Genomic DNA, 23,801 nt, shown 5'->3' with positions numbered 1-23,801 from the left:
AAAAGTAAATATATATTTCTGTATTTTCTGTAGTTTTAAAAAATCTAATGATTCTCTCTCTATATCTCTCTCTTAACTCTGTCAGCTCTGTCAGACTTCCTGTCAGCTTTTCCTAATTTATTACAATTTGTGGGACATCTCTTGCCAAGTTGCTCTTCGCCTTTTTAGCCCTGTTTTTAAAAGAAACGAAAGCACTTTGCTTGAATTTTAAAGGTTTAAATGCTTGGGAAAGGCATTTGAACAAAGCATGTCACGCCAGGTTTCAAACAGTTAATGGAGTTGTGGTAAACTGTCAAAGGTCTTGATCCTCAGCATCATTCAGCTTCTAACAGTCCATGCTCTGTGCTTATATGAGCTACTGTAGCGCGTTCTTATTTCCTCCAGGAGATCTAAAATATCTCTGATTCTGATATTATTTCATTTATTAGGATTTAGGTGTGTTGTCTTTGCTTGTGCAAGCTACTTTCAGTCACATTAATCATTACCATGTCACAGAAAATGGACTTTACTACCAAAAAGACCCTCATGAGTTGGAAGGTCAGACATAAGTCACTTGTCCATTAACAGGGGCACACAGTGTTTCACACCTAACTATTTAAGGCTGTTGAGAGCAGAGCTTGACTCGAGGCGAAGAGACCACTGTCATGGTTACATAGCCCTACACTCTGCACACAGGTGAACTGCAGGTCAGAGCAAAAAAGGATTACTGTCAACCTCAGTGAGTAAACATATGACTCATTGCCTTCATTCCTTCCCAGACTGATAATGGTTGCTTTTTGTGTGGCTTAAATTGCATTAAGCCTGCTTTGACAAAAAATCCACAAAGCAGATGGAATTAAAAACCTAAGTCCCTTAATTTATCCCTAATTTATCTTGTAATTTGAGAGGGCATGCTGCCTCACTCCCTTGATTTTTAAATTTCCATAAAAACAAACTAAACCAGTAAGGTCTCTATGTGGCTTTAAGGGACTGTTATTTTTAAGAGGGGAGGGGGTGGTGCAAAATATGGGAGGCATGCCAAACCATTTTTTGAAAACACCGGGGAGGGACTTGGCTCAAGGGAGAGACATACCATCTTTAAATTAGGGCTGCAAAATGATTAATTTTTAAAATCAAGATTAATCATGTTTTCAGTTCCATTATTTTGCATTTTAAAACAGTTTTGAAGTCCATATTGACAAGGTGAAGTATTCTTACCCAATTGTCCTGATAAGGAATCAAATGATGGCAAAAAATTGCATGGGACTAGCAAAAAGTGGACATGTCTGTAAACAGGAGACTGATTGGTACCCACAGAACCTGTTTTCATTCAGATATCTTGAGGTCAGAGGTCAAGGGACTCTGCTGTTTGTCAGGCTTTTTCCATTGCCAAAATTTAGCCTAAGTTTGGAGCTTTTTTCAGCCCCCTTCCTGAGAAGCTAGCGATTAACACGATCAAAAACAAACAAAACATGTTATGTATGGACTTTAATTCCTCACGATTAATGCGTTAATGCTAACAGACCTGCTTTAAATGGTTTTATTTTGTTTTTATTTCAAATACCCTCAGAACCCCAAAATCTGTAAGTGGGTTTAAAAGCATGTTTTATTTAAGAATCAAAATAACACCATTCATTATGGCCAGAAACTGTGAAATATGTCTATTTATGATAAGGAGTTGTCATGTCCTCTAGTCACTCAGGGAGGCCCAAGAAAAAATATTGTACCTCCAGGGAGGGTCATGATGAAAAAAAAACAAAACCAAAAACAAAACAAAACAAACAAAAAAAAGGTGTCACGCCTCAGCCACCCCACTATTCTCATTTAAAAAAGTATAGTCCCTAAGTGATTCAGATTATAAAATACGAAATACGTTATAGAAATGAGAAATCTGGTAGTACGTATGAAATGATGTGCGATGTTGAACGGCTGCTGGCAGAGACCATAACCCGGCTTCAGGCTAATCACTGGTCTTCTATCTGCAGTGTAAGCACCGTACTTGTGACAACCTGCCTGCTGCCTTTCCTGCTTACAAGCTCCGACCCCCCACACACATAAACAAGCTCGCCGGCATTTTTGCAGCTGCTTTGCTGACCTCCTGCAGTCCTACTGAGACTCAAACATCAAGTATGTGCGCACACACACACACACACACACACACACACACACACACAAGGATGTGAAAGAACGTGTGTTTTGCATGAGTGTCAGAGACAGAGAGTCTAGATGTGTAAAGGTGTGAAAGTGTGAGTTGATAAGTGCATTGACACACAGAGAGAAGTACGGGTGACGACAAGTTTTGTGCTGTTTCCCACACTGACTTAGAAGCTCAGTTTGACTGCTGTTTGTTGCATCACATGTTGTTTCCTATAAAATATTTTTAAAATGTACTAGATATTGCAGGTATTTTCTTCTGTGTTTTCTCATTCATCTTTATTTCTGGCCTTACTGTTACCCATCATTTTTTATTTTTCCTACAATTCTCCCTGCATGTGATGCTGATATCAAAGCTAATGAAGGAATGATAATATGCATCCTGTCTGATGGAAATGTTTATACTCCTCATTTCCTATTCAAACTACACGTACTGTGCTGCTTTTGAGATAATACAGCACTGTTTCTGTTTCTCACCACTGGGACTTCCTGTTGTTGCCACCTCATTAAGCAGCAGACGGCAGCCTATAGGTTTCCCCCAGGCTCTACTTTGGCCCTTTATTATCACATGATGGATCGAGCCCGTAATCTTCTGAGCAATCTTGTGTCTGCAAACACGCAATCTGTCCCAACAGTTCTGGCAGACTGGAGACACGTTGTGTGACACTATTTCTACCACAAATAAATTGCCATATTTTCCACTTTGTAAAGATCACTGTTGTTTGATGAAAAAGTTTTTTTTAATGCAGCCATTACACACTGATGTAGAAACCCACGTTGGTCAGCATGTGGTCTGCATGATCCAGATCTATGACCTTATCCTTGCTGCTGTTCTTTGTATGTTGTGGCGTTATAGCTTGAAGGGATATTAAATACCATTTTGCAAATGTCACGCTGATGAGCATTGTGCTACTTTGCTGCAACAAGCACGCTATTCTTATGCCTGATGCTTAGTTTTATAAGACAATCTGCCTCGTGCAACAGCAGTCTTACGTTATCCTCATTGACTCATTTGTATGTTAAGAGAAAAAAACAAGTAAAGTCAAAGGTTCTGAACCATCTAATTCAACTCTTACCCAATTGTGCTGAATGATGAATCCCATTTGATCATGAGTAACTGTTAGCAGAGGTAATGCTTCCCGAAAGCTACATGAGAACAATTTGTGCCGTGTGCCAATTCCACACTATAAAACTACGAGTAAATGTTGCACTGAAAATGTTACTTAAAGCTTTAGTGTGTACAAATTAGAGGCATTTAATAGCAGAAATGGGGCATAATATTTCTAACTATGTTTTCATTAGTTTATAATTGTTGTGATATCTTTACCTCGGAGTGAGCTGTCTGTATCTACAAAGAGAGCAGGCCCTCGTCCATGGAGTCTGCCATGTTGTTTCTACAGTAGCCCAGAACAGACAAACCAAATATCGGCCCCAGATATGGACCTTTGTGTTTTTCCATGGGCCACAGTAGTTCTTCTGCATGCTTGGCACACAGGAGAAGCTTCAGTTCTGTAAAAAAAAAAAAAAAAGTGTGTAAATGTGTTATCGGAAAAATACTCGTGCTGAAAATTTTAAATCAATTTTACAATTCAAAAATAATAAAAATAAATGAACACAACAACAATGCACTGTAGTAAACAACATTGTCTAGTCTAGATATTAAGTCATAACAAATTTTCAAAAGTTCCCAGGCAAACTGAGAAACAAACATTACGTCATACGTAATTTTACGTATGTTGGAAATATTTCATGTGAAGACACGTCATATCAAATTTCTACTTTTGCCTCTTTTCTCTCTCTCCTTCTGTCTTTCTTTCTGTCTCTCTCTACATCTGATTTCCCAGATGTGCTATGAAATAATACTACATAACCAGAAGGCAGTGATTTTTTAACTGTACTTTTAAAGTGTTACAGGCCAAACAGATTTTCCTGTCATTGGTTAACAAATCTCAGCAGACAGTCTGTACTGTTTGTGTTTAATTGGGATCACCTGTGGCTCCATTTTCTGTTATTCAAATCCTTCCTGTTATTGGTTAACTAATGTTTGCAGAGAGCACTAAAAGGACAGAGACCCCGTAAAATCCTGTCTTCGGCTTTCGTCTCTCTTTTGGAAATACAGATTATGTGAGATTTTGATCATTTCTGTCATTCAGCGGTACCTGCACTCTGTTTGATACTAATACTGTGGATTAAGGATTTGACAGCCACAGCTGAGAAGGTAATGTGTACTTCTGCCTTTGGGGAAATTTAAGGTCATGAACCACAGAGACTTATTTCATGAGTTAGAAGCATTTTTGTAAAATATTTAAGGTCCAGTGTATAGGATTTAGGGGGATATATTAGCGGAAATAAAATACAATTTCATAAGTATGTTCTCTTTAGTGTATAATGACCTGAAAATGAGAATGAGCGTTTTTAGATGACCCTTTATATCTACATAGGGAGCAGGTCCTCTTTCACAGAAACACCGCTTTAAATCAGAGTCCATTTCTTTTAGAAAGGGTTAGAACTTTGTGTATAATTCTGTTTCAGATAAAAAAAAACCTACTGAATGTTTGAATCTTTGGTTGTTGGCGGAAAGCTGAACACAAATTGCATTGCAAGTATATACATGTCCTACAAGACAACAAAAGACAACACATAAATAAACACAGACACACAAACATGTAATCGATAAGCAGTCCCGCTTTTCCTCTACTACGTTCCTGTCAGCAGGTGCTGAGCTGGCGACAAAACAAACACCATCAGAAAAATACAGATTCATAACATTTATGCTTTGTGTGTTTTTACTGGTTTACTTTGTCCATGTATTTTGGAGAGGGACCTCTGTGATTAACCTCCTGAGCAATGAACACTGAAGGAATCCTCACTGGGAGTCCACGCTTGGCACAATAGAAAAGTTTCAGCTTGTTGCAATTTGCTTTCCTCACCGCTAGATGTCACAAAAGTGTACACACAAGGTGGTTGTATAATACAGATTTGCACAAAATTTACACAATGTTTTCGAAATGTTGATTGAGTGATGTTATGCAACTTCTCTGGGATAATATTCCAAGATAGTCCACAATTTCACAGAGTAATTGTGGATTCAAAACCTCTGAATGATTGGGTCAACTTTTGAAGAGTTATGTGATGCAGTAACTTGCTGTATCATGCAGGAGGGAGCCAGTTCCTACTGCCAAGTTCATAGCCATAGCATCATTTGACCTTCAAAAGTGAAAAAAAAATGTTTGCATTGCAGTTACCATCTCATGCGAGCATAAAAACTTTTTTTCAATAAATATAAATTTATTCAAAATTGACATGTTTCCATTAGGTGTATCTTATATTCCCAGTTTCAATTTGTGCAATTTGAGTGCAATGGAAAACTCGCCTACTGCTCCTTTAAACAACAGTAATAGAAAGTGTTACACAAAGTCATATGTAAAAGCAAGGTGGTATCTGGGTTAAAGGAAGACAACCAAAAGCCACATCCTCACCCTAGAGGCACCACTCAGCTGCCTGCTCATGTAGACAGTCTTACACTATCAGACATGATCAAAAAGAGAAGGGTAAAAACATTTTTAAGGCCCAGACAATGCGTGCTAGTCATCCTTAAAAGTATTCCCTCATGGAGACATAATGTTTGTTTCTCTGTTTGCATGGGAATGTTTTTCAGTGTTATCTGTCTCCTAAGATACAGTATCTGCAGGAGCATAGATAGAGACTTAAAACAAAAACAGGAATTATTGTGAGCCAAGAACGAAATCATGACCTTGGCCTAGTGGGGCTTAAAATAAGCTCCCAGGTGCACAACGGGGAAGAAAGTGACCGTAAGCTGTACAGTCCGAAAGAAAGCCATGTACATTATGTTAAATGTGTCCAGTAATTTAGTATTTCACACGTTGCAAATATATAATAATTTGTCACACTGGAAGGCTTTCCTTGGATGCTGAATGTGCAAGGTCCGACACTTGCTTTCATACACTTTTATTTAATAAAACTCAAGGCTTTTTTGCAGGAGTTGTAGCAATGGGATAACGTTTTAAAATCTGATTAATAATGCTCAACTTTTGACATACATTAACTACTGCATTATCATTAAAGAAATGACATTATGGGAAATGCAGTTATTTGGTTTCTTGCCAAGAGTTAGACATGAGGATCGATACCACTTTCAGGTATAGAGCTGGAGCCAGCAGGCAGTGACCTGAGCATAGCAGCTGCAGCTCATAACTCACAGAAAAACATCCTGTCAGTGTTACATTTGATATTGATAAAATGACCAAACTGTGTTATTTATTGTGCGCTTTAGAGGAGCTGGTAGACTTCTGACTGTAGCTTCATATTCAATGTATGCAAGAGTGTTATTAATCTTCCCATATCGCTCTAAGAAAGAAAACGAGTAAGTCGCTCTCCAAAATGTCAGACCATGGCTTTTAAAATTTTCCCATGAAGGATAGAGTATCTATAAACAACACAGAAACCTAGATGAAAGCTAAATACAGCTGTCTTAATCTGTTGATTCATTATTGAATAACTCCGACCCTGCTTTCTTGTGTTTACTTTAATTGTAGTCTTGAATAGACACATTGCTTGTGTTTAATGAAGTCATGCATGGAAGAGAGATTGGGTCTAATTGTTTGAACGGGAGAGAACAGATAAACCATGAGGAAGATAAACAGAGAGGGAGGAAAGAATGTGAATGAGGTCTCTGTCAGGGCGGGCCTTTTTAAGTGTCGAAACTCTTGACTTGAAAGGTGAATATACTGCTCATCTCGCTGACTGCCCGTTTTTTTTCTTTTTTAAGGTAATTTTTTGGGAGTTTTTGCCTTTAATGATGGAAAAGCTGCAGATTAATACAAAAGGTGGGTGAGAGAGATGGGGAATGATGTGCAGCACAGGGCTGTGGGTTGGTGTCAAACCTCGGCTGCAAAGGACTATATGGGGCACAAACTCTACCAGGTCACCTCAGGTCACCCCAGCTTTGGCTATTTTATAGAATGCGAATCATTAGTCTAGAAAAAGCAAAACACACTTGCTGTAGTGTCCTACTGCCTTGTGTATGAGATACCTGAAACCAGGACCCTCAAGTTCACTGCACGTTCATACAAATGCATGTGTATGTGCTTTCAGGGGACAGTTATTTCGGCGCTCTGAACACCTAACAAGTGCAACTTTTTCAGCAGGTGAAAAGTCATGTTTTGTCTTCCAATATTTACCAAAACATAGTTAATCTGAGAGCTGTATAACAACGCTACATCACATAAGACCACCCAGCTAGCAGGGAACGTTAATTGATTAACGTTATTACAAGTTGCAATACTTTTTAAAGAAAAAAATTCAATGTAATGTTCAGAGAATGTTTTACGGACATTTATGATTATAAATAATGTCCCCTATAAGGTAAAATGCTGACTAAGCCGTAATGTAATAACTGCAACATTCTGAGAATGTTTTGGGGATGTTGAGAGGTTTTTTTTTTTAATGAAAATTTAATGTTATGTGATATGCTAACAAAAAAGGCAACATTTTTTGATGCTACCCTAAAATGTAAACATAATTTTATGTTTCAGTTTGATGGTAGTTTCAGTGCATGCCATGCTAAGCTAACCTGGCTCTAGTTTCATATTTAGTGTACAGACATGAAAGTGATGTCAATCTCCTCTTTTAACTTTTGGCAAGAAAACAAATGTTTCCCCAAATGCCAAACTGTTGCTTTAAGCACTGCACAGCGGCAGTGTGAGATCAGTTTCTGTGTCTAAATTAGCTTAATTTGCAGTTACATCCCTGACTTAATAGTCGTTTCCATTACAGTGGCATAACAACAATCCAAGTTTCTGGCCATGTTGATCACCATGAGCACATTAAAAGTTACTATGTTGATGGAAAAAGCAGAGCTAGAAACAAATGTTAGGCAAATGAGACCATGGCCTAAATTATTACAACACTAAAGGGGACTTTTGTTCCCTCTGACTGATGCAAATTTATCTTTACAGGGTTTTTTCTCGTAGTGTAGACGAGATGATGCATAGTAAATATAGAGAATAAATGGGAAGTGGAAGTGTTGTTCATTCAGACTCCAGTCTGCCCCTGCATCTATGGGATCTATCAGCATCCCATTAGCACTTGTTTATTTCCTGCTGCCTGGCCGCAAGAGCAAAAGCCGTGCGATGGAGCAGATACTTCATCTATGATTCAGACGACAACAATCAATTATTTATTTTGCCACAGTAAAGTCTGGCTCTACTCGTGTAGGAGTTTCACTCAGACAGATGACAAGACCAAACATTAAAAAGTCTGTTTAGAGATATTGTCAGTTATTCTGTTCAGCAGTGAGTATGCTATTTTTGACGTACTGTACTGGGATAAAAATACACTTGTTAATGGTACGGCTCATTGGAAGGTCCCTGCATGCTAAATTTGATGCTGTGATGTAGCTTAGCAGAGGTTAAAGACAAGAATCAAGCTTAAGTTCCATTAAAGAGGGATTCATTACTTAGCGATTGTGGATCATCAGGGTTAGAGGTGACAGTACGCAGATTTTATCACAAGGGGGTTAAAATCTCTGTTGAGCTTCTTTCCAGCAACTGAACTTTTGCACAGCTGTTATCTCTGTATTATTACTTACATGTAATCTGCACAGAAATAACTGCAGTAAACTGGATTCAAAAAAGCTACAATTAAAGCAGGGGTGAGCAGTAACCTAGAAAAGACAAAAAACCCTGGAAGATTTGATCGTGCACCATCCTCCAGCAGCTTGTCCCTCATTGTCCTAACCACCCAATCATAAGCAGACCACGGGCATGTGCACATGCTTCATACATTGTGCCAGTGTTTCCAAATATTGCTTTATTTAATCTTATTTCATTGTAGAGATTCACGCGGCACATTCTCTCAGTCCCTTTTTTTTCCTTCCTCTCTCGCTCTGTTTATTGCATCACTAATGAGACAAGAATTAGCTAGCCAGCCACCCCACAGACCCTCCGCCTCGATCCGCTTTGTCAATGACTGCTTGCCAAGGAGGACAGCAGGCAGTAGCTTGGGTGCCTGACTTTTTGTCAGAAGCTGTAGCAGCTTGAATTTGGCCCATGCTATGTGTGTCACAGCAAAATGCTGGCCAGCAGCAGCACTGGGTCTAACCTGTGTAACGGCAGCAACAGAAAGTTTGCTGGGAGTCCGTCCAGCCTCCTGAAGCTGGGGTTTGCTCTGGCTGGTCCTGAGTTGCTGGGACCACTCACTGGGCTTCAGTCCCTGAAACTGCTGCTGGCAAGGTGGTCTGTAGCCACCAGTGTAGCACCCAGTGCCAGACATCGCATGTTCCAGGCGGTTAAAGCAGTGACGTGTACGGGGCCCTTAGAGTCTTTTTTTGAAAAGGCCATCCTCCTTTTTGGGGGAGTTGCTTTTCAGTTTTGGCAGCTATTACCAATGCTGGAATAGCAACTTTCTCGGCAGGATTCTCCACCATTAAATCTGGTGACAAGCATGTGCATCTGCCTTTTATAGAACAGCCAATAGGAATGCCCTCTTTCAGAAGTGACCTGTGATTGGCCAAAGTTTCTCGTCACTGGGTAGATTTTTTTTAAATCCTGAAAGCAGAGCCAAGAGGAGGTGCACAAATCTTTCAGTCTACTTGGATTACATTATGCTGAAAGATTATCATGGGATTTTTGCCCAGTGATGCCAAAATGAAACTGTCTACCCCAGCTTTAATATATGCACATGAAAGGCATTACATTTTCCTAAAGATTGTTTCTCTTGTTTCCATCACCCACTGATCTATTGTACCTTTAAGCTCCTGGAGGCTTAAGTTGGGAGCTTGTGCAAAGCGGAAACCGTCTGGGTACACTGGAGGAAGATGAAATACTTATTCCAATGATGGACCTGATGGTATCACTGCTAGAGGCACTGATTCCACAACCCACACTGGATGAAGGATTTCATTTTCGTTGGAACATGTTTTCTGTTATCATGACAGACTTGCCGCTCAAGTCTGCACTGGTTTGTCAGTTCAATAATAGAGCATCTGAGGAATGAGGCATGATGGTGGAAAAGCAGGAAAGCCACACTTCTTAAATGATCGAGTCAAGCCCAAAAGGATCAAGCTTGGATGTGGTTTCATCTTGCGATTTGGATGTACAGTGAGGCAAATACATTACGATCTGTGGACATGTAAAACAAACAGAGCTCTTCCCTTCAGGAACACGGCTCTTTACTGGTAGACAAACAAATAAGAGCGCACTTCCCAGATATAAAGAATGGAAAATTTCAGCTCCTTGCATTGTTTTCTGTGGCCATTCCCTCTTGTAAGTGTGATGTAAATTAATGATCTTTGGCCAAAGGCCATGAAGTGCTGCCAACTTGCCAGGAGTCTCAGGCCAGCTTTAAAAAAAAAAAGAAAATCCTCGGCCACTTCAATAGACTTGTGTGTATGTGTATATATCTCAGCATGTGCTTGTGTATGTATTTTATTCTCCTGGCTCCTGCTAATCTCCTGACCCCAGATGGAGAACAGTGGGCGAGCGGATTGTGTTTCCTGCTTGATTCAATATTAATAGATCGGTATGCTACTACCACACTCTTTGCAGGGCAAAAATGGAAGACTGCACCCCACCACCTCTCCAAACCCCCGCCCTCTCTTACCTTGGCTCTCAGCCCAACAACTGCTTATGTAGGATACGAGGCCTTGTGAATGTCAGGGCACAAATAAGACGCACGATCTGAGAGGAAAACTGAATTAGCAGAGTAACCCGAGCAGGTGTGAAGGACAGGACTATGGATCTGCTGCCAAACAACAATCTGCTGTGAGCAGCCACATGATAGGTCCCAACTGGGATTGAGGATGACATACAAGGTCTGCCGGATCCATGTTTATGAAGCATTTTAGCAGAGCAGTGTATGAATTATTCACCTATTCAAACCAGTACTTCTATTCTGAAAAGCTTGATGAACATACTGTCTGTTCACATTTGTCAGTGTGTGGCCATTTTACTGCGTCACAGCGAGATTGACAGTTAACAGTGACGACTGCTTTAAATAACTGAATCAATGTACATGAGATGTACGTGTGCGCACAGGAACATGAGCTGACCACTCGTATTACATGCTCAGTTAGTTATTAACTGCAGACAACTACCAAAATGTCTCATTAGATGTATAAATACATATGTACATAATGCAGTGACAGTGGATTTTGGTTTTAGTTGGTCCTGCTAAATACATTTTCTGGAGTGTATTTCCTGAAACAAGAACTGTTGTATTTGTTACATTGGAATAAAACCTTTATATCTGCACGGGAAGCAGGTCCTCGTCCATGAAGTCCGTCATGTTGCACCACCATGTTTCTAAAGTAGTCCTGAGTGGACAAACCAAACACTGGCTCTATATTGGGTCAATAGCGTTTTTGCGTTGGCCAGTTAGCAGCCCCTCTGTGATGAGCAGCGTTGGAAAAACAGATTTCTAAAAATGTAATGTAATGTAACAGCTTTATTTAGTGTTTTTATTGGTTTAAATGTAAATAATCCAACACCTCTTAAATCATCTGTTTTTTTTTACGTTTTCGCTACTCATTTACCAAAAAAAAGAAAAAAACACAGAAAGTTACAGATTTATGTGACTGACAGTTCTATCTTAATTTTTCAAATTTTGTACAGATTTTGCAATAATATTGTGAATTCTTTCTGCCACAACAATTATGCAAGGAAACCTGACACTGCTCTTGTTAAGATCATGTTTAAAAACATCTATCATCCAGCATCTAAAGTGCAAGACTCATGTAGAGAGCAAATATTGTACTTCAATAATCCAGAAAGTGGCTGTGAGTACATGAGTGGTTCCTTTTACTTACTTGTTACACATGAAAGTGTTTGCTTTCTATATGCCGCTGTGCACGGGTGCATTCATGCCTGAGCCTGGCCGATAAGTGGTTATCTAGTATGAATGACGAGCCCTCAGTGACTATGGCTCCAGTAGGAGTGTAGTGCTGTTCCAACATGATCTTAGACCATTCATACCATTCATACTTAATACACTATTGATTTTATACCTTTCATACCTACAAAATATTCATTTGATTAATTTACAGTGGCAGTCCAACCAATCCCACTGAGAACCTTTACTCATTCATACTTTACAAGGACAGTTCACCCCAGAATAATAGCTATATTATTTCCCTTTACTACCAGTGCCATAGTTCCATTATATGGTGGAGAAGGCAGAAATCTCTAAAGCTTATCTCCCCAACACTCTGGGACTCACACCAAAATAATCTAGATTGATAAATAGCACTACAGTCAGTCAGTCAGTCATTTCCTGTAACCGCTTGTCCTCGTAAGGGTCGCGGGGGGGCTGGAGCCAATCCCAGCTGTCATTGGGCGGAAGGCGGGGTACACCCTGGACAGGTCGCCAGACCATCGCAGGGCCGACACATATAGACAAACAACCACACACACTCACAGTCACACTTAAGGGCAATTTAGAGTCACCAATTAACCTGAGCTGCATGTCTTTGGACTGTGGGAGGAAGCCGGAGACCCCGGAGAGAACCCACGCAGACACAGGGAGAACATGCAATCTCCGCACAGAAGGGCCACGCCTGGACCGAACCCTTAAAATAGAAATTTAATTCAAAATCTAAATGGGTGACCCCCCCCCCTTTTTTTTTTTTTTTTCTGACACTGCAGTCAGTATTCAGCAATGATTCTGTTTGACCACCCGGGGACATCATGGTGACTGAAACCACAGAAACCGCCTCCTTGGATACAAGTAATTTATATACACTCAACATGAGTCCAAATAACAGGTTGTGACAAACAGCCTATGGCTTGTGGATAGGAACACTGTCATCCTGGAGGGTATCAGAATGACTCATGGAGCAAAGGGGCTCACACTTGTGTAAGTAATTACTATTTGTAGTCCCCTTACGGATAATTATAGCTCAAGATTTCAGGAAAAACACTCTAAAGTTGTGCAGAGCCACCAAAGACAGTCACTGGATGTTGGTGTTTTCTATATTTTGACTAAATAATGGCCGTCAATAATATTAAAGATCTGTAGGATAATTAGTTATACTTTTACATTAATAACCTGTCTTCAACAAATCAACCATAACTGTAAGATAAAGCAAATCTCTCTCCTGTGCAAGCATCAAACAATAGTGTTAAACTGGTATAATCAGGAAAATGGAACAGTCATGTTTGTTCGTTTGTTTTTTAGTTCAGTAATTAATTCAATCATTAACATAACCAAACTATTCATTAAAAAAAGATCATTTAACTCTTCTGCCATGCTCTCACTGTTCTTTAGATAAAAATAAATATGGCATGTTTTACATCTAACCTTGGTGAAAGAAGCTTTCTTGTTTTAACCAGCGAATATGTTCATTTTGAAAAGCGTTGTATTTAATTTATGTATCTGCCTCTAGTGGTTCCATCATGATAAGATCATATCCAATTAGGTGGAAAAACATATGTGCATATATTGGAATTGGCCAAAAGTCTTTAGAAAGAATATTAGAAAATACTGGCATATCGGATATCGGCAAAAATCAATACTGTGCATTCTTAGACAAAAATACCTAAAATGTTTGTAATATTTAGGGTGGCAAAAGATGGCATAACCCAGGATTTTATGGCACCTCATAACCTAGAATCATGCTGGTTTCACTTCAGAAAAATGTCCCACTTTGGCTATTTTGTCCCATTTTCGCTGAATGCATTAAGTACTCATTCAGAACCTTCCTTATTGTGACAGTCATCATATGGTGGTGTTTTTTAGACTATATACTGACTGTCAATGCTACCGAAGGTATGTTAGATATTTATTAATTAGGGGTCGACAGATTATCAGTCTGGTCAATTATTGGGGTCGATATTTGGCATTTCGCCGATTATCTGTATTGGCATTTTAAAATAAAATGAATTCATTGAAAAATGCAAAGAAAGTGTCAGCATGGGAGGAACTTTTACTTTGTAAAACCTCAGGGAGCTATTTTGATTTATTCATTTTTTCTTTAAATTTTCACTTGACTTTATTAAAAAAATGTTGCTGGGAACTTGATGCATATGATGCTGAACATTTCAGTTTTGATTAATCATTTGCTAAGGGCATTAAACACAAGTTTTGTGTTGGAAGTTTGTTATATTCCAAATTCTAAATATTGACCGAAAGATTTTAATTTTTATTGTAAACACATATCCATACCAAATATTGGTTATTGGTCTCATTAACTACTAATAATCGGTATCAGTATCAGCCCTGAAAAACCCCTATCAGCCGACCTCTATTATTAATATTTTTACTTCACCAATAACCTGTTTTTAACTGGTCTTTAGCAAATTCAACCATAACAGTGGGATAAAAGCATGCCTCTCACCTATACAGGCATAAAACAATAGTGCTGAGCAATCACATACCATTATAGTGTGGGGCAACCAGTTCAAACAGCTCTATACATTATTGCATCTCTATTAGTGCTGCTGAGCAAGTAGGGCCTACTGTTGCAGCGAAGGGGGGGTGGGGTTGACGTGTCTGTTATAAATGCAAACCCAGCTACAAAGCAATGTTTAACAGCTGACATGCAGAGAGGGGGCACCACGTGAAGAACCATCTGAAAAGGTGCACTCATTTTCTGTGAAATCAGGAGGGGGCATCGTAATTCACAGAGATACCTCATGTGACTGTAGCCGATAAAGTGTGTTGCTGTAGGTCAGTGAGCTGCTGCTGCTACCGCGGATGGTGATAATGTTGATGGAGGTGCTGCTTTTTCCCCTCCTGCCAGTCTTGATGTGAACTAGAGCTGGTGAGACAGAAGGGGAAACGCGCAGTCAGACTGGTCGTCTTGTGCTTCACAGAGCCAGGGCACTTTCACGGATTTCATCACGATGGCTTGGAGAGGAGGGAGAACACGGTCGTTTTATCGACCAATCCACTATTTAAACTAAAAGCTGGTATCGTTTCTGACCCGAGGAGGAGGAAGAAAGAAAAGGTAATGTCTGTTATTACCCAAATCCATTGGAAATAACAATGAGACGCCTCTGCGCCGCGTTTTAGTCGACAATGATGGTGGTGGTGAATTTTGGCAAACCGGTGGTCCTTGATTCTTCGCTAGATTACCTCAGCATTGTTCGCTCTTGTCACACTTTGCTACACTCGTGTTGTTGCGTACAATTATTTATCCCACCGGTGTTTCGGCCACAGATTGTGCTTCTACCTTAAGCTCGCGTCTGGCCACAAAATTTCCCAAACCAGCGGTGTTGTTACGCTGCGGGCCTGCCGACTGGATCAAGGCAAATTTCCCCACTATGCCAACGTAGCGTTGTTAGCATAGCGACAGGCTAAGCTAACGTTAACGGTTAGCTGCTTCATATTCGCTGCCGTTTTATGGCACCGTGTTTTCTCGTGTGGTTGTTAATTTACGTTAACCGTTATGTACACAGTGTCCGCTTACAACTACAGCGTAAAATGAGTCTGTAAAGTAAGATAAAGCCCTCAGGTAATCTTCAGTAGCCATTGTGTCTGGAGAGGCTGAGGTAACGTTGAATTATGGGACCTCAAAGTTCCGTTATGTTTGTCTTGCTAGTAACTGAACTTCGTATACAAACGTAACGTTAGCTAACGTTAGCTCGGTGAACAACACGAACAATTACAAACAAAAGTGAAGACCTGACTTTAATGTGGCCTCAAATATAAAGAAATTAGTGTAATGTAATGAAATGTAATGTGAAGGGGCATTCACTGCTGCTACTGAATCCCGTTAACACAGTGATGTGGTGAGTTAAATCGCTGTACTGTGGGTCGCGGTTAAGCATTTTTCTCTGCTACTAAATTACATTGTTTGGTCTTTTCCTGGCACAGATATATCTGTTTGTTAAATGTAGTTAAATAGTGCTGGACAGTGTTCTGTTGGAAGTGGTTAATCTAGAAATGCAATTTGTTTGGACGAAAATTAACCCCTTGTTTTGACCTGGATTCCCAAGAGTGGTGGTGTTAGCTACATGCTTGTGTACATTTTAGATAGGTTGAAGTCAGGTAAGGTGAGGCACTTTCGGTGGATTCCCAAGAAAACCACCCAAATTTCTGAAGACTACTTCAGTATTACTTTTAGAATTTTTTGTGTATCCCCTCTTTTTTTTTTTCTTTTTTTTTAAAGAAAATACATCGTTAAGTAAATTACTGGAGAAACTTTGGACCTTTTAAAGGCATAAAGAACTCCAACTTCACTCCAATGACATGCAGGTTAAAGGGGACATCTGGTAAGGTAAAATGGGACAGCCATATTTGTTTTTGAAATGATTGAATCCATTTATCAGTTCAGTCATTAATTCATTAAATCCTTAATGTGACCTAACTATAAATTTAAAAAAGATTATCTGGCCTGAGGTATAAAGAAATGAGTGTAATGTGGGGGGGCAGACAGCGCTGCTACTGAAACCATGGTTAAGTATTTTCTCTGCTGCTAATTTATGTTGTTTGGCCTTTCCTGTCATGAACATAGCGGTTTGTGATTTATATTTAGTTGTGTAGTGCTGGATAATGTTCTGTCGCAAGTGGTTGATCAAGAAATGCTATTTCTTTAGACGGAAAATAACCTATTGTTTTGACTGGATTTCCCAAGGGTTGCACTGGTGTTAGCTGCATACTTGTGTGCATTTTGGATGCATTGTGCCATAGTGTATGTTGATTTGAGGTAATTTGAGACACTACTTTTTTTTTGGTAGATTGCCAATAAAACATCCTGAAGACTACATTAAGTGGTAATTTCAGAACTCATGTATCCCAGCTATATTTCTGTAAAGAAAATATGTTGCCAAATAAAACTTTGATCCTTTAAATGCTTATGTTTAAGTCAGACATCTTTTAAGGTAAAATGGGACTGTCACGTTTATATTTAAAAAGGTTAAATCAGTACACAATTCGTTAAATCATTAATGTAACCTAACTGATATGATATAACTAAGATATGATACGGCTGTAAGTACAAAGAAATGAGTGTAATGTGAAGGGACAGTGACTGCTGTCATTGAAACTCGTTAACACAGTGATGTGGTGAGTTAAAACGCTAGACTGTGGGTCGTTGAGTCTAACGCTAGCCTAACGTTACCTAACTCCAATGTGCAGGTTAAATGGGACAGCTGATATGGTAAAGTGGGACTGTTGTTTTTTTTTTTTTTAATGGTTAAATCCATGTATTAGTTCAGTCATTAATCAATTAAATACTTAATGTAACCTGACGATTCATTAAATTAATCCTCCGGCTTTTCTACCATGCCTTCCCTGCTCTTATGCTACCCGTTTCCTTGGAGCCACATTGTGTACTATGGGCATGCATGTTTGCTTGCGTGCTTGTAACCGTGAAGGCTAATTTCAGACTACTGTAGTTACATGCTAGCTGACTCATCATTGTCTTTTTATATGTTTTAAGTGGAAAAAAAACCAAACTAAAAATGTCTCTAATATGACTTGGCTACACACTATAACAAGATTATTATAATTTTTTCATTGCAGTGTGTTCCCATTTTTTAAACATGTTGGTTTCACTTTAGAAAAATGTCCCACTTTTATTTTGGTCTCATTTTACCTGAATGCATATGTACTGACTCAAAACCCTTTCCCATCAAAGGTTAAGTGCGTTGTGAACATATTTTAATTAATCAAACAGATAATACAATGCAACACTCTGCAACCATTTTTATTGTCAGACTCTTATTGCTTTTGCAGCAGTAGACTTTTCATCAAAATAAAAATTAAATCAACATGCTACATAGCTTACCTTGCAAGTTCTGTGATCAGTGATTTTTTAAAAATCTTGCTTTGCCCATCCTAGTTAACTCAGGCTGCTAATACTTTAAAAGCCTCATTTCTCCCATTTTACCTGACGTCTTACATTACCTTACTTCACCCTAAATGCTGTTAAATTTGTTCCACAGGTTTCTGTTTTTCATTCGAGTTATTCTGTTCCAAGCCCTGTCAGTAAGAGTGATCAATTGGACTGCCTGGCAGTTTGTCATGTAACTTTAAATCTGCGTTTTTTTAGTCAACCTGTAGAATTATTGGTTGATAAGTTGTATTTTACTATCATCAGGTCGCATTTTATGTGAGGGGATTGTTCGAGTATTATCAAGTTGCATTTTTAACCTGCTGGATAACATCTGTTGCCTCATGTGGATTATGAACCGCTCTTTTGAAATGCATGGTTTTGCAGAGGTATTATAGTCTTATCTGAGCTCAACTCTGCACAGACGCCTCCCTGTGCTAAAGCTCTATAGTTCCTCATCTGCACTTGCCTTTAGCAGTTTCTCAGTATCACACATAGATGCCCTAGATTGAATTTGTATATTTATCGAACATATCACATCTGAGGAACTCTGCACAGCACTGTTTTTATTTAAAGCTGTAGATTATGCTAAAATAATAAAATATATATCGAGGGTTGAAAGCAGCTGCACGATGCTGGGTTACAGTTCATAAGACGGTAGACGACTCAAGTTAATTAGCAGAAGTTTTTTCAAGACAGAGGCCACGTAGACGCACAGATGACTAATGGATTGTCTTTTCTGCTGTGAGGCAACATATAGACTGGACATGATTCACAGCATGTAGTGCAGCATGTTTTGCAGGTTTAATATGTATAATCTAGATGGTCTGCATCTAGGTGTTGTGAGCCTTCGGCAGATGAGATTAATTGAGTGGAGCAGTAACTTTGTATCGCTGTTAACCAGATGAACCAACAACAATGATAGGGGAACATTGACCCCCTTTATCTAATAACATTCACGCTCCTAACAGAAGTGAGGGTGTGGTTTCCTGTTTACCGAGAACACTGCGGTTTTTGAGACAGCATTTTTAATGGATGCTAGGAGAACTGATAAGTACTAGTGTATAGCTGTCATCACCCTGCACTGCCATGACCAAAACAAAATGACCACAAAAACGAACTTTCTGCTACCCCTCCCAGTTCATCAAGATTCAGAAGCAAACAAAAAACAGCTTATGTTAAATTAATTTCCTCTTGTTTTTTGTTGCCTTCCTGTGGATGTAATTAAAGAGTCCTCCGGGATAGAGGATGGTTTATAAACCTGAGTGAAGAGATTTCAGAATTTTCTTTGTGGATTCAGACCAAAATCAGTCTTTACCAATACCACCCATCCTATTTACCTACGCTGTATTTTCTTCTTTTTATATACCCCTCTTAACCTCCAACGTCTTATCTCCATCTAGTTTTTCAGTTTTGACTCCACCTTTTTCCTCTATCCACTCTCCTCCCCATGTGCGTGTGTGTTCCTCTTTTCACTGCAAGTCGGTTTTGTCAATAGTTTCCTTGCTGTCGATGGATGAGCTTCTACTTCGGGATGTCTAAATGTCCCTGTACCCTCTTGTCATTGCAGGTGATGACCTGGATGGTGTCATGTGAATGACTGAAGACCATGAAGCCCACACACAAGCTGCTGTTTGTCCTGTGCCCCATGCTGGTCCTGGGCTTTATTTACTACTCCTCTGGGAAGCTACATCTACACGTATGGGGCCAGAAGCCGCGTAAGTGACATCCTCCAGTCTGACCGTTTGTAACATTGATTCATTACCTGATCATCCATCTGTCACAGTGCTTTTTGAAACCTACACGTTATTGAGAAAATGTGTTTGACACCTGTCTCTGTTTTGCCTCTCCTTGCTGACTGCCAGTTAACCGTGTGTCTGTTTCAATCTGTTTCTTTTGGGTTTTACTCTACAGTCTCTCTGCTGAGCTTTACATCGCGCTGTTTGTTGGTGCCTCAAATCGTGTCTGTCTGTGATATTAAGTTAGTTTTTCATTCACTTCACCAGAGCACCGGATGTAGTGGGGAGGGCGTAATCAGATTTTCTTGTGCAGCCAGTGCTAGTTGTTCCGTCTCTGCTTCTGAAAACCAGCACGTGCGGGTTGTCTCACAGATGGAAATCTTCTGACAGCCCTCCACCCAGGCTTCAGTAAGAGGACCTATGTGTTAACCAAAGACATGGAAGCCTTTCCTGACTCTTGTCTCAGACAGCGTACTCATTTTTGTTCTTCTGTAGATAGGAGGAAATGGCATTTTGAGATTTCCACACTTTGATGATGAAACCATAACTCGAATAACTGAAAATGCAGTTTTACAATAGTCTTTATAAAGTACTGAGAAGGCATTGCTTACACTTTCCACTGAAAATTACCCCTGGTATGTTTGGGTGTTGGTTATGAGTCAGTGTGATTTCCTTGTAATGTTGTATATCCTGAGTATCTAATGCCATGTATAGAAGAGTGAGGATGAGGGGTGTATGCTGTTACTATTTAGCTCAATTTCTTTTGGCAAAATGCGTGATTAAACTGATGATGGAGGAGGGGGCTAGGGGGTTTATTTCACACTGTGGGTATCCTGATGCGGCTGTTAAAATCCAGCAGAGGGGGCTAGATGATCTCAAACAATTTTGAAACTTTCTTGCCCCGTGCCTCCTACAGAGTATATTATCTTGGAAAACATTCTCAGTGAGCAGCTTTTGGCGAAGAGAAAACACAAATGTCAGTGTTTTGAACCAGATTGAGAGCGTAGCTAGAGGGACAGCATGCTTTCTAAAGTGCAAAGCGTGGAGAACATGTTTTTGATCTCCCTTGTGTTTTGTCATTGAGATCTTCACACTGGCCCAAATGTAAATATTTAAACTGGAGTTAAATTTTCTTTTTGTTGTAACCTAGACTAGATTAGCTTGAAAAAGAAAAGTGCCTATTCCTGTCATGTCCGCTGCTTCCCCAACTGCTGCCTGTGTGATGCAAAAATACAGTAATGTCCAACATTGATCTTGGGTAGAGGGATTATGTATCTGCTCGGCAATACGATGATTCAGGACGGTGTGTTAAAGCCAGGGCTGGTGCTCTGGTGTGGGTCCATGGATGCTCAGTGCCAATTATCAATAGCCAACTCTGCTTTTACGATTGTCATTGAGAATATTTATCTTGAGGGCCATAACTTCAGACAGGTATCTTACTTCTTAAGTGTTCTGAAACTTTTACATGGCAATGTCATGTTTGAAAAGGGGTATTTTTCCATTAAAGTTTTACATTCATGAAATTGATGGGAAACGTAATTTTCAAACAACTAATAGTCTTTTGAAGCATTCAAGCTACGGAGATAAACATTAAACTGCAAAATACATTCAGGAATATTTCACCCCCCAAATTACCTTTTGTATATCAATCACTCACCCTTGACTCAAAACCTTGTATGCCTCTACAGCGAACAAAGAATCCAAAAACTCCTGATGAATGGAAGTCATTGTGGGGTGAGTTTAATAGCAGTAAAACAATATTTTAAAAATCTGTTAACAAACCCTCACACAACTCGTGCAGTGTAATCCAAGTGTCTTTTATCCAGTCTTAAGCTTATTTCATTTTCATTGAAATATGAATATGTAAAACACCATCTGTGCCTGAGGCTATTACATGGCAAAGTTTTGCTGTCGTTAACACGATCCTCTATGACTTCAAGACTTTTTTTTTCCATTTTTGGATTTTTCATTAACTGTGGAGGCATGCAAGAAAAGCAAAGTTTCTTTCAGGATGAGTAATTGAAACGGTCAGTTGGTGGTGGTGGGGGGGGGGCCTGAGAGAACTGAGAATGCTCTTCTTCTTTGGTGTCATTACGTTTCTTTTCAACTTTGTCACTGTTCCCCATGACACTCTCACTGTGAAGAGGAACAGGACTTCAAAATCTCCTTGTCCTTAGTGGCAATGGTGCAAGCATTACTTTTTTTTATCTGTAAAAGTATTCTGTTGTATTTGAACATGGAGCTCTACTGTAACAGAACTGTGTGCAAAGTCAGAAGACAACACTGAATCAGGTAGAAGAATTTAGCAATTTTACTGTCTGAAAGGGCCAAGGAGCCAGCACTGAATAAGCTTTAAATGTGTCTGATAAGTCAATGATGCTAATGTTTGCTTATTTCATAGTGAAGTAGGTAAGTAAGAAGCCTGCCCAGTTTTTGTTCCCTACAACTTAATCTCTTGCTGTGCCCCCCCCCCTTAATTTAACTCATCCATGCCTGATCTAACAGGCTCATAGCCAAAGGGTCTTGTCTCATCCAATGTGCATGAATTTGTGTCAACCTTGGCATTTCAAACTGTCTGTACTGCTGAACTTGCTCTGCCCCTCTGCCTTACAGTGTAAATATAAATGTTGCAGTGTGTCCCCATTGTGGTGGCTTTGTGAAACTGTTAGACATAAATGAGTCCAAATGTCACTAAGTTTCTGTATATTATAAATAGTATAGTTTATATAACAGGCGTCCGTTATACTCTAGCGTAACTGGGATTGCTTAACATTTACTCTCAAATTTTGCCAAAAAGTTCCTCTTTTTGTGTGTTGCATCACTGTCATTTCGCCTGATCAACAAATGACCTTGGCTGTGGTCCATATCAAAGCGATCTCTCAAGCTGTGACCAAAGTCTCTGTGTAACAAGGCTCTTGCTTTCTGTTGCCTTCCATTTGTGTCTCAACTCCAAAGCACTGAAGTGAAATGCTTTCCACCTTGTACCATCACCAGCTGCATGGGATCGACAATGATACGCAGTCAGTTTATTTTAATAACTGCCTGACACCCTTTGATGTGAAGAAAGCAAAAAGAAGGGAGCTTATTTTTTCTCCTGACTTGCGTTTCAATAGCACATAGCAAAAAAAAAGAAAAAAGAAAGGAGCTTTGATTGCAGTGGGAAATATTGGCTTTCTGCGTTACTGTGGTGCCAGATGTTTGGCTTAAAAAAGGGTCAGAGGAGAAAGAGAAGCATGTGGATGGTCTCTCCCGCCCTCTGCCCCGGTCAGCTAAGCTATGCCGTCTCACTGAGAGGATCAAATCTGGATGATCTTTCCTCCTCAGTCTTGAATTGTGGCAGTAGAGACTCACTGCTGCACAGTCAAATGGAACATATAGAGGCTTATATCCTGCTCATTATATACTGTAGTTATTTTGCCAGTATTTGATGTGCTAATGTATCGTTATTTTTAGGGCTCTTTATTTCTGTCTTCCTCCAGCAGGAAGCACATGTATGAGATGGACTGCCAGGGAAATAAAATAAGAGTCATTCTGTTTATATGTGCTCTACGTTATGAAATCCAAGTAAATTATCTGGGTACTAACCTTGGCAAATTGATTAAAAAACAAAACAGAAAATGCACAATCAATAGGGGTTTCACCATTTTGATTCTAAAGCAACGATCAAAATAAGCTTTTGAGTTCAGTCATAGGAATCAAAGCAGGATCTGCGATTACTTACTGACCTGCTTTCCGTATTATGTGTCTAGTTTTACAATGTTGGATGTTCCTATTAAATGTAGCCAAACTTTCAAATAATGAAGTAAACATATATTAAAGTAATCCCTGTGAGCAAAAATATGATTATAGCATGGTCTAGTCGAAACCTTAAATACAGTGGCAGTCATATCACACTTGATGGCATGTAGCTTACCTTCTTATAAAATAATTTCAAAATGTAGCGACAGTTGTCAGGACATAAAATCAACGATTTGTTGATCTTCATGAAACAAGACTTTAGTCTTAACAATGGCATAGGCTTCAGTGATGAAAAAAATCAAATTATGGAATTGGAGAATCATGACACCCCTAATAATTAATACAGAATCTGGGCCCCTAATGCTGTGTTAGTTGTATTTTTAATCAGCCCATGCCCT

At 39.4% G+C, this 23,801-nt stretch overlaps 1 protein-coding gene across 7 annotated transcripts in view; it reads left to right on the top strand.

The window, feature by feature from the left end:
* Window positions 1-23,801, top strand: part of st3gal3b (ST3 beta-galactoside alpha-2,3-sialyltransferase 3b) — a 77,157-nt gene that overhangs the window by 5,572 nt on the left and 47,784 nt on the right. For 3 of the 7 annotated variants that reach the window (XM_088085255.1, XM_088085254.1, XM_042497149.2), the window contains exons 1-2: window positions 14,754-15,097; window positions 19,497-19,644. In XM_088085255.1, the coding sequence (XP_087941381.1) occupies window positions 19,536-19,644 (109 nt within the window). In that variant the 5' untranslated portion in view covers window positions 14,754-15,097; window positions 19,497-19,535. Of the gene's footprint in view, window positions 1-1,964; window positions 2,107-4,193; window positions 4,352-14,753; window positions 15,098-19,496; window positions 19,645-23,801 lie in introns of those variants that run through there. The other 4 variants (XM_042497147.2, XM_042497146.2, XM_042497150.2 and 1 more) reach the window with 3 other exon arrangements.

Source organism: Plectropomus leopardus, chromosome 12, assembly GCF_026936395.1.
Source record: "Plectropomus leopardus strain MGB_pleo_1.0 chromosome 12, ASM2693639v1, whole genome shotgun sequence".
In the NCBI taxonomy this organism is placed as follows: Eukaryota; Metazoa; Chordata; class Actinopteri; order Perciformes; family Serranidae; genus Plectropomus; species Plectropomus leopardus.
Note: the sequence above shows the minus strand (reverse complement) of the source record. Positions and strands in the feature narration are given on the sequence as shown.